The sequence below is a fragment of the Chenopodium album genome, chromosome 20 (genome assembly GCF_948465745.1).
Source record: "Chenopodium album chromosome 20, dcCheAlbu1.1, whole genome shotgun sequence".
Taxonomy (NCBI): Eukaryota; Viridiplantae; Streptophyta; class Magnoliopsida; order Caryophyllales; family Amaranthaceae; genus Chenopodium; species Chenopodium album.
Window position 1 is genome coordinate 32,631,728 of NC_137853.1, and position 14,267 is coordinate 32,645,994.

A 14,267-nucleotide genomic window follows, 5' to 3' on the forward strand; every position below is an offset into this window, starting at 1 on the left:
GGAGGGCAGTTGAGGGGAGGGGTGGCAGTGAGGAGGAGGGGTGGCTAAACGGTGGAGTGGGCCCACTAACGGAAATAGTAACAGAATAAGGCATGTGGTAGTGATTTTTAACAAACTCTATTTTAAGTGGTAGTAAAGTAAAAAAAAAAAAAAAAATTTAAACAGGTAGCAAATGTAAAGCGTGGTGTTTTTAGTGGTAGCAAATGTCAAAATTTCCTCAAAAAATTGTAAAAAAGAATTTTGCTAACTTTATGGTATTCATTATATAACCGATTCTATATGTTGTACCATGTATATGACGATACAACCTCGCTTATTTTATTTACTCATTTGCCCTAGATTTCCCCAAAACAGCAAGTAACAATAAAATTTGGCTTGATTGTACAATCAAATTTTTCTATTTTAACAAATTGACATACTTTTACATTGTAGAGTGATTTTTAGTAATTCACTTGCACACTTAACAATATGGATATACTAACTTTTGCTAATTTAATTTTATTAATTAAAGCCATTATTTTTTTTTTAATATATAAAAACCTATCAATTACATTATACTAAAGGCAAACCTGGAGAGACACTTGGCAATATAACGTAAAGTATTTTTCCTCCAAAATAACTTACTGAAAAAGACCTTATTTTTATGTTTGTATCTAACTTTTGACTTTTGATTTGTACAAAATCTAAAAAAACTTTTTTAAATATCACATTGCCCATTATAACTTCTTAACATATTTAATTATTTTCTTTCACATATATATCATAACTTTTTTTGAAACAATATATTTCATACTCCCTCCGTCCCCTTTTGATAGTCCCTTATGGGCATTTTTCACGGGAATTAATAAACACAAATAAGAATAATAAAAGTACATTGAAAAAGTAAATTGACATTGGATATGCAAAAAAATAGAGAGAGAAAGTAATGAAAGTACATGGGAAAACAAAATTTACATGAGAAAGTTAAATTTACACAAGTATTGTTGTAAATTGGAGGGAATTTTGGTAAAAAATTAATATTAATGGTTGTTGGAAAAAGCAAATGGGGTGAACATTTGGGACTAAAATTTGTCCATAAGGGACTATCAAAAGGGGACGGAGAGAGTACTTTTTTTTTTTTTTTTTTTTGAAGAAATACATTTCATACAGTTTAATACTAAGTCATACTTTTTTGATAAAATCTATTGTCATTATAATTATTTGAAAACCGTGCATTGCACATGGTTTAATCTAGTTAATATTATTTCTGTAAAATGGACTATCATTTGCTGGAAGCAACCTTTTGCATTTCTCAAATCTAAGTCATTAGCTTGTTTCAATAGTTTCTTCTTAGAAAATAGGGGCCTAACCTAAACTCAGCCAACAGACCACCTGCGCCACCACAAGTCCACAACCCTATTTAGCACTAGTCAGTGTTGCTCTATGTACTGTAATTCGGCAAAATCAACAATGATGCCAAGCGTATCCAGCTCGTCGTATGAACTCATATTTGGTGCAACTAGATCCAACGTTATCATGTAAATATAATAATCTCACCTAGATCCTAACCAATGTCTAAGAGTAGTTGGAAGGTTGATAAGAGAAAACATCAGTCTGAGATACTACTGTCTAGATTCTGTGAGTTAGAAACCCTGCTTTTAATTGTTGCAACCCAAGTATTTACAGAGTTTCCAGGTTGAGATTGCGGAAGCACTAATCAGCAGTTCATGCAGTCCCGTTATCTGAGGATCCACAGTTCAACAAAAAAAACAAAGTACTCTGTACAAAACAAGGAATTCTTGTAGATCAACAAACTCCTTTTTTACAAAAAAAGGTATTTGCATCATTTACATCTTCAGAGCTAAAAATTCATTACGCCATCTCATCATCTACAAAGGCAAAAGATCATGGAACATATATCCATGTCAATATCCTCACCACACCTCATATTCCCACTTCTATCAACAGAAAAATAGGAGCATCTCGAAGAACAAGCATTTTCTGGCCTGACTGGGCTGAATATAATGCTCCAAAGATGGGACGAGTGTGATAGGTTCACCTAGTGGTTCCTAATCTAAGATCGCCAACTAATTCTAATATGCAGCTTCCAGATATGAACAAAATTCTGGAGATGCTGTGACTGTCTGAGTAGAGAAACTAGAGGAACTGCTTCAACCAATGACAGTTCTCTGAATCCTTCTCTAAGTCGCTCTTCATTTTGTTCACATGATCCAATGCTTGCTTCATATCCATCTGTTCTAATGGAAGCTCAGCAAACTCTTTCAAAAACTGGTGAGCCCTTGCTGCAGCCTGAGAGACAGCATCAGGATCAAATTCCCTTTTTCGTTTCTCTCCCACCTGAAATGTGCATCAAACAAGTTGAACAACATACCTTTTTTTTCTTTACAGATACTGGGTAATGTCAAACATCATCACACAAGTACTTGAAGTGACCACTATTTGGTATGTTGAAGTAAACGTCAAGACACATGGTACAAAAAACATAATACTACGCCACAGAAATAATCCAATGATAATTAAAATATATATCCCAAAGGTACATGCTCAAATATGCTTGTTTCTAACATTTAAATGTACGCTCCACCAACTCAACATTACAAACCAAAAAAATGTTGAAAAACCTTTACTTGCAAACTTCACTTATTTTACTAACAAACCTCCTCCCTCCACTTCTTCACCATATCTTGGTGCCTTGGTGGTGTTTGGTAGATGCATACATCTCACATTCATAAATCTCCCACATATTCCAAAACTTATCAGATCAAAGTTATCTACTAAGTTAAATACTTTCCTCATCTTTCCTCATTCTACTCAACTTCGATACATCCTGCCCAATTACTTTAATAGAGAAAACCTCATGAACCTTCCTCTAACTAATAAATCATTTCAATCCACAAATCCAGAATCTCAAACGCTCTATTTCTCTTTGGCATCTCAAACTTAAGATATTCTGCAATTTCTGCCTATTATTTCCAATTCTCACTTCTACATATTCTGCCCAATTAATATAGTAAAGAAACCTTGTAAATCTTCCTCTAACTACAAACTATTTCAATCCACAAATCCAGAATGTCAAACACTTTTTATGTCTTCGGCATCTCAAACTTTTGATTTTCCACGTCTTCTCCTTTGTATCTCCAAATTTTCCATTTGTACATTGTCTTTATGATCTATATCTCTCTATATCCTAGAATTACTTGAATCTTCTCATGTTCAAATAACTTCAATGTTGGAGAATGAAAGTTACTTTACAGCTTTTATTTTCCTTGTAAACAATACACACTCTTCATAATTTAGTGTTTTCAAAGATGACTGAATTCGTGCATGGTCATTACGAGTCAAAAGAATAGGAATATTAACTAAATTTTCTGAATATCGTCATAAAGAAACAAAGGATTTTCATGTAAGCCATAACGAAGGAAATTGAATCATTTGTTGGTTAAGACAATAATTCTAATTGTGAAGGAGATTGAGAAATTTTTATACTCAACCTGTTTAGAAAGATCAACAGCATTTATTGTGGCAGGGGAGAAATCTTCCAGCTCAGCAGCCTTTTCTCTTGCTAGGGATACAACCGATTCAGGAAAATTGGCAAACTCAGCAACATGGATGCCAAAACTTTGATCACAAGCCCCTGGTTCAACCTGACGATAGCAAAAGATGAAATCTATAGCTCTGAGTTCATGTCATTTAAAATAAAAAAGTAATAGAATAATGACAAATTTATAGTTGAAAATTTGAAATGAACTACAAAAAAATAGGTATTTTAATTTTATTAATACCATTTCAAACACAATTTGAGTCAATACATTTACAGTGACAGTGAAAATAACAACACACGAAATAGAACAATAAACAAAGGCAAAACAATAGAGCAATACCTTGTAGAGCATGGTCAGCTTACGACTTGAAGAATCTATGTGTGCACTAACATGGTAATTTGCTACACCAATAATTTTTTTATTTGAAGGTTCACCCTCTCTGTTATCATGTGCTAATGCTGTGAGTTCATGGAAGTGGGTAGCAAACAAAGTAGGTGCCTTGATGACATCAACAATGTGCTCACAAATTGCCCAAGCTAGGCCTGCACAAGCAAAATAATTATGTTCAAATGACACAGCATATACCAGCACAAGATGACTTGGCTCATAGAGCAAGATAAGTGTAGAGATCAGCGATTGAGAATGATATGTGACTGGGTAAAGATCCAATAGATAAGAAAACAACCACGAGCCTTGGTTTAAAAGCTTGAATGCCTGATTGCTGTTTAACAATCAATTATAATTGTTTTTACAACACACATATCATTCGTATAATGCTTTAGATAGTTTAGAAGATACAGAGTGAAAAAAAAAAAAAAAAAAAAAAAAAAAAAACTCAGGAATAATTTATAACTACAAATTACGGCCTACCAAGCTCACAAACAAAGAATCATAAATCAAGAATTCAATTTTCTTTTCTCCAATTTTCCTGCCAGGATGAAGAATCAATTATGCAAACTTCCAAGAGCCTGGTCTAGAGTCTAGACATACAACTGGCAGGAGGGAACAGTACACAAAAGCGTAACACCCCAGGCTTCGAAAAAAAAAAAAAAAAAAAAAAAAAAAACAATTAGATTGCAAACCCACAGCCTTCACATTTCCAATCTCATTTGGAAAACTACAGTCCTAAAGTGTGTGACGTTTGGGTGCTATCCTGTCTAACTAGCTCTGAAAAAAGAAAACGTTCTATTATCTTACAAAGGTAAAAGGTGAACTCATTAAAAAGAGAAAATCATACTACTCATTATGTATCTCTATCATTCAAAGTCATCCATGCAACTTCATGGCCTCATAGGGAACTCCCAATCCTCAACATATTCACTAACATCTGTAGTCTTGTAATAAATTCATTGGCTTAAGCATCAAAACAGTGGACTTGTGAATAAAAGTGATGCATCAAGGGAAGAAAGATGACTGTGAATAAGCTAGATGCAGCCTTGCCAATCTTTCGAGAGGAATGGCTCTCTCCCAAAGCTACAAACTAATACTCATCACAATTAATCACTCATCACAATAGTCAACATGGCAATCCTTCTCTTATAGTACTACTCTATCAAACTCACTTATCTTCCTCTTCAAGACACTACTAACTAAAGTAGATTGAACTACTTAACATGCCCCTCCCCCTCACATAATTTCATTGCAAAATCATGCTGAAATTCAGCAGATCTAGAACAGCAGCTTTACAGCCAGTTTTTTCTGCAAGCAAATACTGTGAATACTACCTACACAAGTTTTTATGATAAAATTGACAAGTACTAGTTTACAGGTGTTCAAGCTGTGAAAGAAGCATTCCACAGATACAAACCTATCAAGTTACAAAACATTGCCTTAGTGATATAGTTGGTGAGATCGAAATGCACCAAATAAGATCAAGCAAATCTATCAACAATATGCAATATAAACCTTATCATGATAATATGAATCACAAATAAATAATACTAACCAAATCCATCATAAGTAGATGTCCCTCGGCCCAGCTCATCAATAATTATCAGGGACTTGTCAGTGGCTCCCTTCAAAATCGATGCTGTCTCAAGCATTTCTTGCATAAAAGTGGACACTCCTCGCAACTAGAAGAAAGAAGAGAATAAGATTACGATGTTCAGCATGGCATTAAAACACTTTATCTTCTGCTATTTGCCCTAAATTAATGGTCCAACACTACACATTGGCGTGCATTGCATTGTATTCCTCTTTCCAAACACATGAATGTTCCAGTTTCACTTAAACTCATCCCACAAGATGTCTTTACATCGAGATCCATTTCTTCCACAATATTGATTGATTTTGTTCTTTTTGACAAAGTCTTTCATTTATTCTTGTCAAACTGATACAATTATGACAAAAAGGAAACTAAATATTTATGATTGTTCATTCAAAAATTAAGTGTCTTACAAAGTTATGCCAGCATTACCAAGAGTGCGGTATGTTCAAGTACATGAAACATGTTGTTCACAATCTAGCTTTGTTAGACAAGTCCACTAGTTCACCAGTGTATAATACACCATGATACCAATTCACATGTTCCAAATGGTTGTTTGGAAGAGAAGGCGGCGAGGGTAAGGTATGAACATATCATACAACATTAGTCTATACGCCAGTTAGTCAGATTAAGGTGCTGTTAGTTAGAAAGTTTGTATTTGAAACAGACAATTCATACTCCACTGATATATAAAATAGCTAAAAGCTGAGAAATAAAAGAAATTAGTTGAGTGGGAAATAACATGGAATGAAGGGAGAAAGTATTAACTTTGAAGTTCCAGAACACAAAGAAATTCAGTCATGTGACTAATGTGAGGAAGTAAATTTTAAGTGCTAACCTTTGTTTTCATCCTTCAATTTTTTATTTTTATAATTTTATTTTTATTTTTATTTTTATTATTATTATTATTATTATTATTATTATTATTATTATTATTATTATTTTTAAAAATAAGGAAATGAGCTAAAAAGTAGGATTCCAACATTCTAGAGATAAAATGCATATAACTTAAACTCATAAAACTCACTTGACAATCGCCAGCACCAACACGAGCAAATATGCAATCACGAACAGAAATGGTGGCTCTGTCACAAGGAACAAATGATCCCACTTGTGCCATTAAAATATTTACACCAACCTGAAGCAGACATTAATAATAAAATAAAAGATCAACACCTGAGCTCAGAGACATAATATCACAATCAACTGAAAAAGTTTCAAATTCCAAGAGAAACCAAGTGACATGCATTAGGCAATACAGAGACAGAGAGAGAGAGGGAAGAGTTTTCTCAAAATTTATGAAATTCATGAGAACTTAGGAATTGCTAGGATCTAAACTTGTGTAAAAGTACCAATTTACTTGCCTTAAAAAACAAGAGTATCAATTTACTTTTTCAAAGCTGTATTGTACAGGTGGACACTATATAGGAAGTAATAAAGTTATAAGAATCAATCAGCCTGCAAAATTATGATCACCTGTCTGATGAAAGTGGACTTTCCACCCATATTTGGCCCAGTGATGATTTGGAACCAGCTTTGTCCTCTGACCTGATACATAAGAACTCAATACATTAGCTAAACATATGCTTCATAACTTAAACTAGCAGACTGGCAAGAACTACACTCACAATTTTACAGTCATTTGGTATGAAATTCACCCAATCCTGTGCCTCAACACAGGGGTGTCTACTTCCTTCTAATATGATATCTCCAACATCCTGTGGTAGCCAACATGAAAAAGCATAATGAATTGCTCCTACAATTTCTAAACTTCACAAAAAATAATGAATGCACGCTTACTGATGGAGTTATGTCTGGTCTAGTATAGGGAGTAGGACAGCTTGTAGCTAAGTCAGCAAAACCAAGCAAAACATCGAGTTCAGCTAGCAATGCGGCTAAAGACTCAAATACCTGCATATTCAAAACATCCTTAATGCATAGATCTATTCTAAGAAAGAGGAAAACAGATAAAAAGATCATGCCATACCTCAGAAAATGTAGCAGCAGTCTGAACCACTCGCTGTACTAGTTCCTTTTGGCAATTTTTGTACTCTTCAAGTATCCTTTGATACTGATCCCCTAATTTTTTGAGTTTTGCATTTGTAAATTTGACACCATCCTTTCGTGTTTCTAGTACAATAAACTGTGTAGTAAGCTTTTTTCTAATTTTTGGTTCCTCCTTCTTTGTTATCCTAAATACATGTCCAAATTGTGTACCCTTTTCCAGTTTTAGAACTTTATCAGTGAGATCAAGATCATCAGCAGTTTTTTTATGAAGACTATCTATATCGCTTTCAAGTGACTCTTGTTCCTCTTTCAGTTCAAGAAGCCTTGAATCATAACCAGATGAGATCATATATTTACCATTCTCAAGTTGATCAAGGTCAACAGAAGTCTCAACAAGGGCCACAAACTTGTTTAGGTGATCATCATCACTACATATTCCAAGGGGCTTGAAAAACCTTTCCTTGATCAGTGCGGAGAATTCCCCTTCATATTTCTCAAGAGCACTTTTAATGTATGGAAGTCTTATGCTTGACTGAAAAGCACAAACAAAAAAGACATATAAATACAAAGATCTATATGCAAGAAAGCAATTATAGGAATTGCAAGTATAAATATAAAAGAAAAAGGCCCTCATAAATTACAAATAGCAGTAATCTTATCTAAACAAATTTTAGGGTCTTTCAATACAATGATGTTAAATTTAAATAATTTAAATACAAAACAAGCAAAAGTTAAAATGTTCAATTTAAAGTAATGAACTGTACCAACAAACATTGCAAGACAACGAAAATAAAATAAGAATTGGCCAACCTGATAAAGTTTAACAACATGATGCAAACCAGCTTTTTTCTTCTGAAGATTGCGTGTTAATCTATCTATATCAGATATTCTTTTTAGATGTTGTCTAAGCTCCTGACGAAGTACTATATCCTCCACAAAAGCTTGTACCAAGTTCAGCCGATCATTTATTTCATTAACATCCAATAAAGGCTGTTTCAGCCACATGTGAAGCAACCGTTTTCCCATTCCGGCAGTACAGGTTCTATTCATCAGACCAAATAAGCTAAAATTTTTGTTAGCATCGTTTTTGCTCTCCATAACATTTAATGCTCTCATAGCAGCAGAGTCTAACCTCATAGCAGAGTCAAGATTATACGGCTTAATAGTAAAATTTCCATAATTGGTTTCATCTGAAAGCATTTCTGCATAAGATAATAAGGCTCCCAAAGCAGCAGGAGCAATTTTAAGTCCTGAAACTAGATCACGAACTGGCTCTATCGAACCTTTTACAAGCCTTCCAAGATCTGGCACCAAATCCCTTGCCTTGAACTCAGTTTTTTTCCTTTCAGTTACCATCACACCACATCTTGATAATGCATCAAGCAACCCCCTTCCTTCAATAGACTTGGCAACATCCATCGGGAGAAGGCATTCCCTGCAACCAAGCCCTACCAGAGCTGATTCCACATTTGTAAATTGGCTATCATCAAGAAATTCAGCCAAACCAACCACTCTCTTGGTAAGGTCAATATAACCCAATCCAATAGTACAACCATTTTCCCTGAAGTTCGGTAACAATGCAACAGTTGCAGGAGAATCTTGCATTTCATTATTTGCAAATAGAATGTCTTCAAAACTTCCTAAGTTTCCTGGACTCCCACTCTTCACAAGCCTCCAGTTAGAGCCACTACCCTCATAAAGCTCAATTGTGCGGTCTGTCCTTTCTAATAGTAAATCACGAGCAATTGTTTCGAACATGCTTTTACTTACAGTTACGCTGGATAAGCTATCAGAACCATTACCTAATTGTCTAAGTGCGGTGGTAGTGTGGTAATAAGTTTTTGCGACAAAAGCAGCATTTTCTCCATGGGCAGTAAAATAATCCTGTTTCAAGTGCAGAATTTCTTAGTCCAAGGTTGGTAACAGACCAATCCTAACAGTCATCTACAATGTACCAGGAAAAAAAAGGCTTTAAGAATGAAAATCAACTTCAGGAGTATTGGTGGTGTATGAAGCAAAGATGAAAGAGTCATGCTTATAATGTTCACGGATTACAAATTTACACGCTTATCATTTTAATACTATTTACTTTACATGCATGACAAAGAAAGGTAAAGGTAAATGCATCTACAAGTTCCTGCAACCATGAAAATTACTAATCTGCAAAAGTTATACATTCAATATGCAAGCACTGTTAAAAGCATAATTGGTGTGTAAGGATGGATTCGGCTCTAATTATAATCAATGGCGGACCTACGTTGTAACCTGGGGGGACACGTGCTTACCCCAGATTTTTTTTAAAAAAAAAAATTTATTCTGGTGTGTAATAGCCTCCAGTTTGATATTGTACATATTTTAAACATTACCTATTGACTAAGATAGTGTCATCCTGCTTCAGTGGTAAAAAAGGTGTAGGATAGACATTCCTTTGTGCAGCGGGATTAGTGGTTCGAATCTCCTCCCATTTTTTTGTCGTTTTTTTTTTCTTTCACTCGTAAGTACTCAATACTGCATTTTTTTTTTTTTTTTGCCTTTCATTCCAAAGTATTGTATTGGTTCTTTCTTTCAAAGGTTCCACTATTTTTAATTAGAATAACTTAAGTTCCTTTAAAAATTGATTAACAATAATAATACGAAATCCGTGAAGAAAATTAGTGCTAGCTCACTTTGAACTAATTTTTATTTGACTGTAGTATATAATTTATCCGTAAAATAAATTCATTGCAAAATTTAGGCGAAGTAGATATTTAAATTAATCAGTTACTTTTTATACAATAACACAATGCATTATTTAAAAAAGGAAAATTTCACATTTACTACTAGCGAAAGCACCACGTATCAGATTTACTACCTGTTTAAAAAAATATTTTATATTACTACCACCCAAATTCCCTAACTGTATATATTGCTACCACTGACTAACCCCGTTAATGTTTCTGTTTGAGGGGCCCACAAGAACGGCTGGTTGGGTGTAGCCACCGTTCAACCACCTTGCAGCCCACCCGTCCCCTCAACTGCCACCCCCTCCCCCCTGCCGGCGCCGGCGCGACCCCACCACACCCCCCTTGCCGGCGCGACCCCACTCCCTCCCTTTCCCCCACCTACGCAGACAACCACCCCTCTCCTTTCCCGTTGTTGCTGCCCCGACCCCCACCCCGTACCGGAAACCACTCCCTCTCCCTTTCCCCCACCGAAAATTGCCCCCCTCCCTATTCCCCACACCGAAATCGACCCCCTCCCCTTCCCTTACCCTTTCGGCCATCCCTAATTCTAAACCACCATCCCCAAACCACCCTAAACGAGGGTTTCGATTTCGGTGGTTTGGGGCTGGTGGTTTATGATTTCGATTTCAATTTCGATTTCGAATTTTAGGGTTCAATTGGTTGGTGGTTTGGGGCTGGTGGTCGGGAACAAGAAGGGGAAAGGGGTTCGTTGGCTGCGAAGGGGTGGGGGAAAGGTCAGGGCGCCGCCGATGAAGAACGTGGTGGAATTTCGCGGCGGAGGTGACGGTTTAACTGCAGGCGGGTGTGCACTGACCATGAGGTTAGGGGTGGTTGGCAGGAGGGGAAATGGAGGAGGTGGGGTTCGTCGGTTTCGGGGAAACAGATGGCCGCCAGCAGGGGGAGGGTGGCTGACGCCGGGAAAGGGAGGGGAGGTGTTTGAGAATTTTTTTTTTTTTTTAAAGTTTTTTTATATTATTTAAATTATTATTTAATGAAATATAGGGCCCACTTAACGGAACCTTAACGGATTCTGTTAAGTGGTAGCAATATATACAGTTAGGGAATTTGGGTGGTAGTAATATAAAATATTTTTTTAAACAGGTAGTAAATTTGATACGTGGTGCTTTCGCTGGTAGTAAATGTGAAATTTTCCTTTAAAAAATGAACCTAATTTATCATTTAACTAAATATGTTAACATTATCGTAAATTTAGTTTGAGTTTCAAGTTATTAGGTATCTTGGGTTTTTATCCTCTCTTTAGTGTTTGGTGTGCTACCCCTAACTTGGAATCCAGGATCCGCCACTGACATTTATAATCCAGACTTTGCAAGTGTATACAGGAAATACAGCTTGAGCATATTTTTCCTTTACATCTTTAAATATAAGATATAACCAATGGGTAAAAGCAAACCACTTTGGGAAAAATCAGCACTTGAAATAAGTATCCATCTTAATTTTGTAGAACACAAAGCAATTCAACTAAAGTTTGAATTAGTATCCCTTCCTCCAATTTTACACATTTAAGAGTAGACATTATCCTTGAATACTTATCAAGAGTAGTATTAACATATTAACAACAGAAAACCCAGTATTATTACTAAAATCGAAACCATTTAGTGCAGGACAGGTTTATACAACAAACAATGGTTGAAAATCTCATTAGCTTGCACTCAAAATTGGTCTTAAAATATTAATCCACCAACAATCAACGAAAAACGATACTCATTTGGATTTTCCTTTATGTCCGTTTACATGAAATTAGGAAGATTCGCAATTAGTTATTATGAGTTTGATGTTTTCAGAAACCTAAAATAGCACAAAATATTGACAATCAGTGTAAAACCCTAACAATTCTGGAAATAGTATAAACATAGAAACTAACCCGACGATCGAAAAACCGAACAGCTCGAGAATCCTGGAAGCAAAACAGATAAAACCCACATAAGAACACTAAAAAAATACATAAATTAGCAAGAAATAAAAATAATTAGAGAAAATAAAGCTCACCTGAGGTAGGGTTTTGAAAAATGACAGAAACCCTTGAGCCTGCTTTGCATCTAAAATAGATACAAAAATCAGATTACATGAAAATTTTCGTTCAGAAATTCATTCAATTAGAAATCAAATAGCATATATTATACTGTACAAAACCCAGAAAATTAAAATTGTAAAACAATTAAAAAAAGGGGAAGAACAAAAACAGAATTAGGGTTTTACCGAGCTTGAGTTCAGGGAGTTTATTTTGATCGAGAAAATGCAATTCGTCGTCCATTGATGATGTTAATTTAGCAGAAGTGAGAAAATGGCGAAAAAAGTCTGAAAATGGAGGGTTAAATTTTGGAAAATGATTTTAGTGGAAGAACTCGAAGAAGCAAAAGTTTTTATGGAGAAATGGGTCGTTTTTCGTATTGGCGGGAAAACAACCTGTGGGTTTTCGCGGGCGGGAGCGTACCACACTACCACCTCATGGATTTTTTTTATTGGGGAAATCTATACTTTATTATATTATATTATATATTATTATTATTATTATTATTATTATTATTATTATATATTAAAAAGCGTTCCTAAAATTGTTTATGTAACACGTCATTCCCCTCTCATAGCATTGTGCCACATCATCACTTAATGAACACTAGACCTCAAGGAAACAAGAACTACTTCCTTACCATCTTAGCCAATAACAATTGATGTCATCTATAGATATAAATATAACTATAAATGACATGCTTCAAATTAAAAGGAAATATGAGATAAGTAGTTTGAAAAAAAAAAAAATAAGAGGAATAAAATCAACATTTCATAAACAATAGAGTGTTAAAAATTATCTTCTATACTCTTTATCAATTAATAACATTATTTTTTAACATTTATGCATAACATACATAATCGATGATAATATATTTCATTTTGTCAAAAAAGATGATAACATATATCATAAAAAAACTAGTGTGCTGCCCGGGCGTTGCACCGGGTTACCACTTTTTTTTTTCCCGTCAAAAAAAAAAGTGGTAACCCGGTGCAACGCCCGGGCAGCACACTAGTTTTTTTTTTAAAATCTCGTTTTTAGTTACTCCCTCCGTTTTTTTTAAGTGTTACAAAGTTTGACCGACACATAGTTTTACGCAATTTAATTGTCTTGGATAAAATAAGAAATAAGGCTCCGTTCTCTTCACCTTATATTTGCTGAACTGAAATTATTTTTACTGAAACAAAATTATATTTGCTGAACTTAAATTAATTTTACTGAACTGAAATTATTTTTCCTGAACTGAAATTATTTTTACTGATAATCTATTATAATTCTTCTTTAAGAAAACTGAATTTTACTGAACTGAACTTATTTTTACTGAACTAAAATTATTTTTACTGAACTGAAATTAATTTAACTGAACTTATTTTTACTGAACTGAAATTATTTTTACTAAATATATTTTTTTTTTTTAAGGTGAACAGAACAGGGCCTTAATATTTTTTTTTTTTTAAGGTGAAGAAACAGGGTCTAAGTGGGGTAGTTGGAGTATTAAAAAATTGAATATAAAAGAAAGATAGTGGGGTTAATAGTTCATTAAAAAGTAATGAATGTGAGAGGAAGTATATGGTTGTGGCCTTGTGGGTTTGGATTAGGGGTGAGCAAACCGGGTACCCGGTCAAAATTTTAGGACCCGGACTTGGAATTGGTTGGAACTGGGTCCTCAAATTCGGAACCGAAATTGGAATTGGTTTGACCGGATCCTAAAATTTAGGAATTGGAATTGGAACCACCGGGTACCGGTTCCGGGTACCCACTTATGTATGTAATTGTTAAAATATAATACAACTTATAATTCTTATTATATTTAATATCATTATTAACGTTTAATACTTATATTTATATATACATTAAGCTATTTGTATTCATGTTAGGTATTAATAATACTTTTTTATTTTACAAATTAGATACATTTAACATATTTTTATTATTTAAAATTTATTTAGTTTAGGATATATTGGGTAATCGGGTACCCAATC

At 34.5% G+C, this 14,267-nt stretch overlaps 1 protein-coding gene across 1 annotated transcript; it reads right to left on the bottom strand.

The window, feature by feature from the left end:
* Nucleotides 1-1,728: 1,728 nt before the first annotated feature.
* LOC145598576 (DNA mismatch repair protein MSH2-like) lies at nt 1,729-12,604 on the bottom strand. Its single transcript, XM_081654948.1, has 13 exons — nt 12,474-12,604; nt 12,264-12,313; nt 12,139-12,171; nt 8,344-9,417; nt 7,514-8,065; nt 7,327-7,437; nt 7,155-7,244; nt 7,003-7,074; nt 6,554-6,664; nt 5,488-5,614; nt 3,882-4,084; nt 3,492-3,644; nt 1,729-2,337 (listed from the first exon to the last, which is right to left on the bottom strand). Exons 1-13 carry the CDS (start codon nt 12,526-12,528, stop codon nt 2,137-2,139), a joined length of 2,832 nt encoding a protein of 943 aa, XP_081511074.1. The 5' UTR covers nt 12,529-12,604; the 3' UTR covers nt 1,729-2,136.
* Nucleotides 12,605-14,267: the final 1,663 nt, after the last annotated feature.

Excerpts from the sequence above, each read along its gene's own strand:
- LOC145598576 (XM_081654948.1), bottom strand. The coding sequence starts at position 12,528 with ATGGACGACGAATTGCATTTTCTCGATCAAAATAAACTCCCTGAACTC. Across the intron at positions 8,066-8,343 it reads ATGTTGTTAAACTTTATCAG|TCAAGCATAAGACTTCCATA; the intron begins GTTGGCCAATTC and ends TGTGCTTTTCAG. Across the intron at positions 7,245-7,326 it reads GACCAGACATAACTCCATCA|GATGTTGGAGATATCATATT; the intron begins GTAAGCGTGCAT and ends TGGCTACCACAG.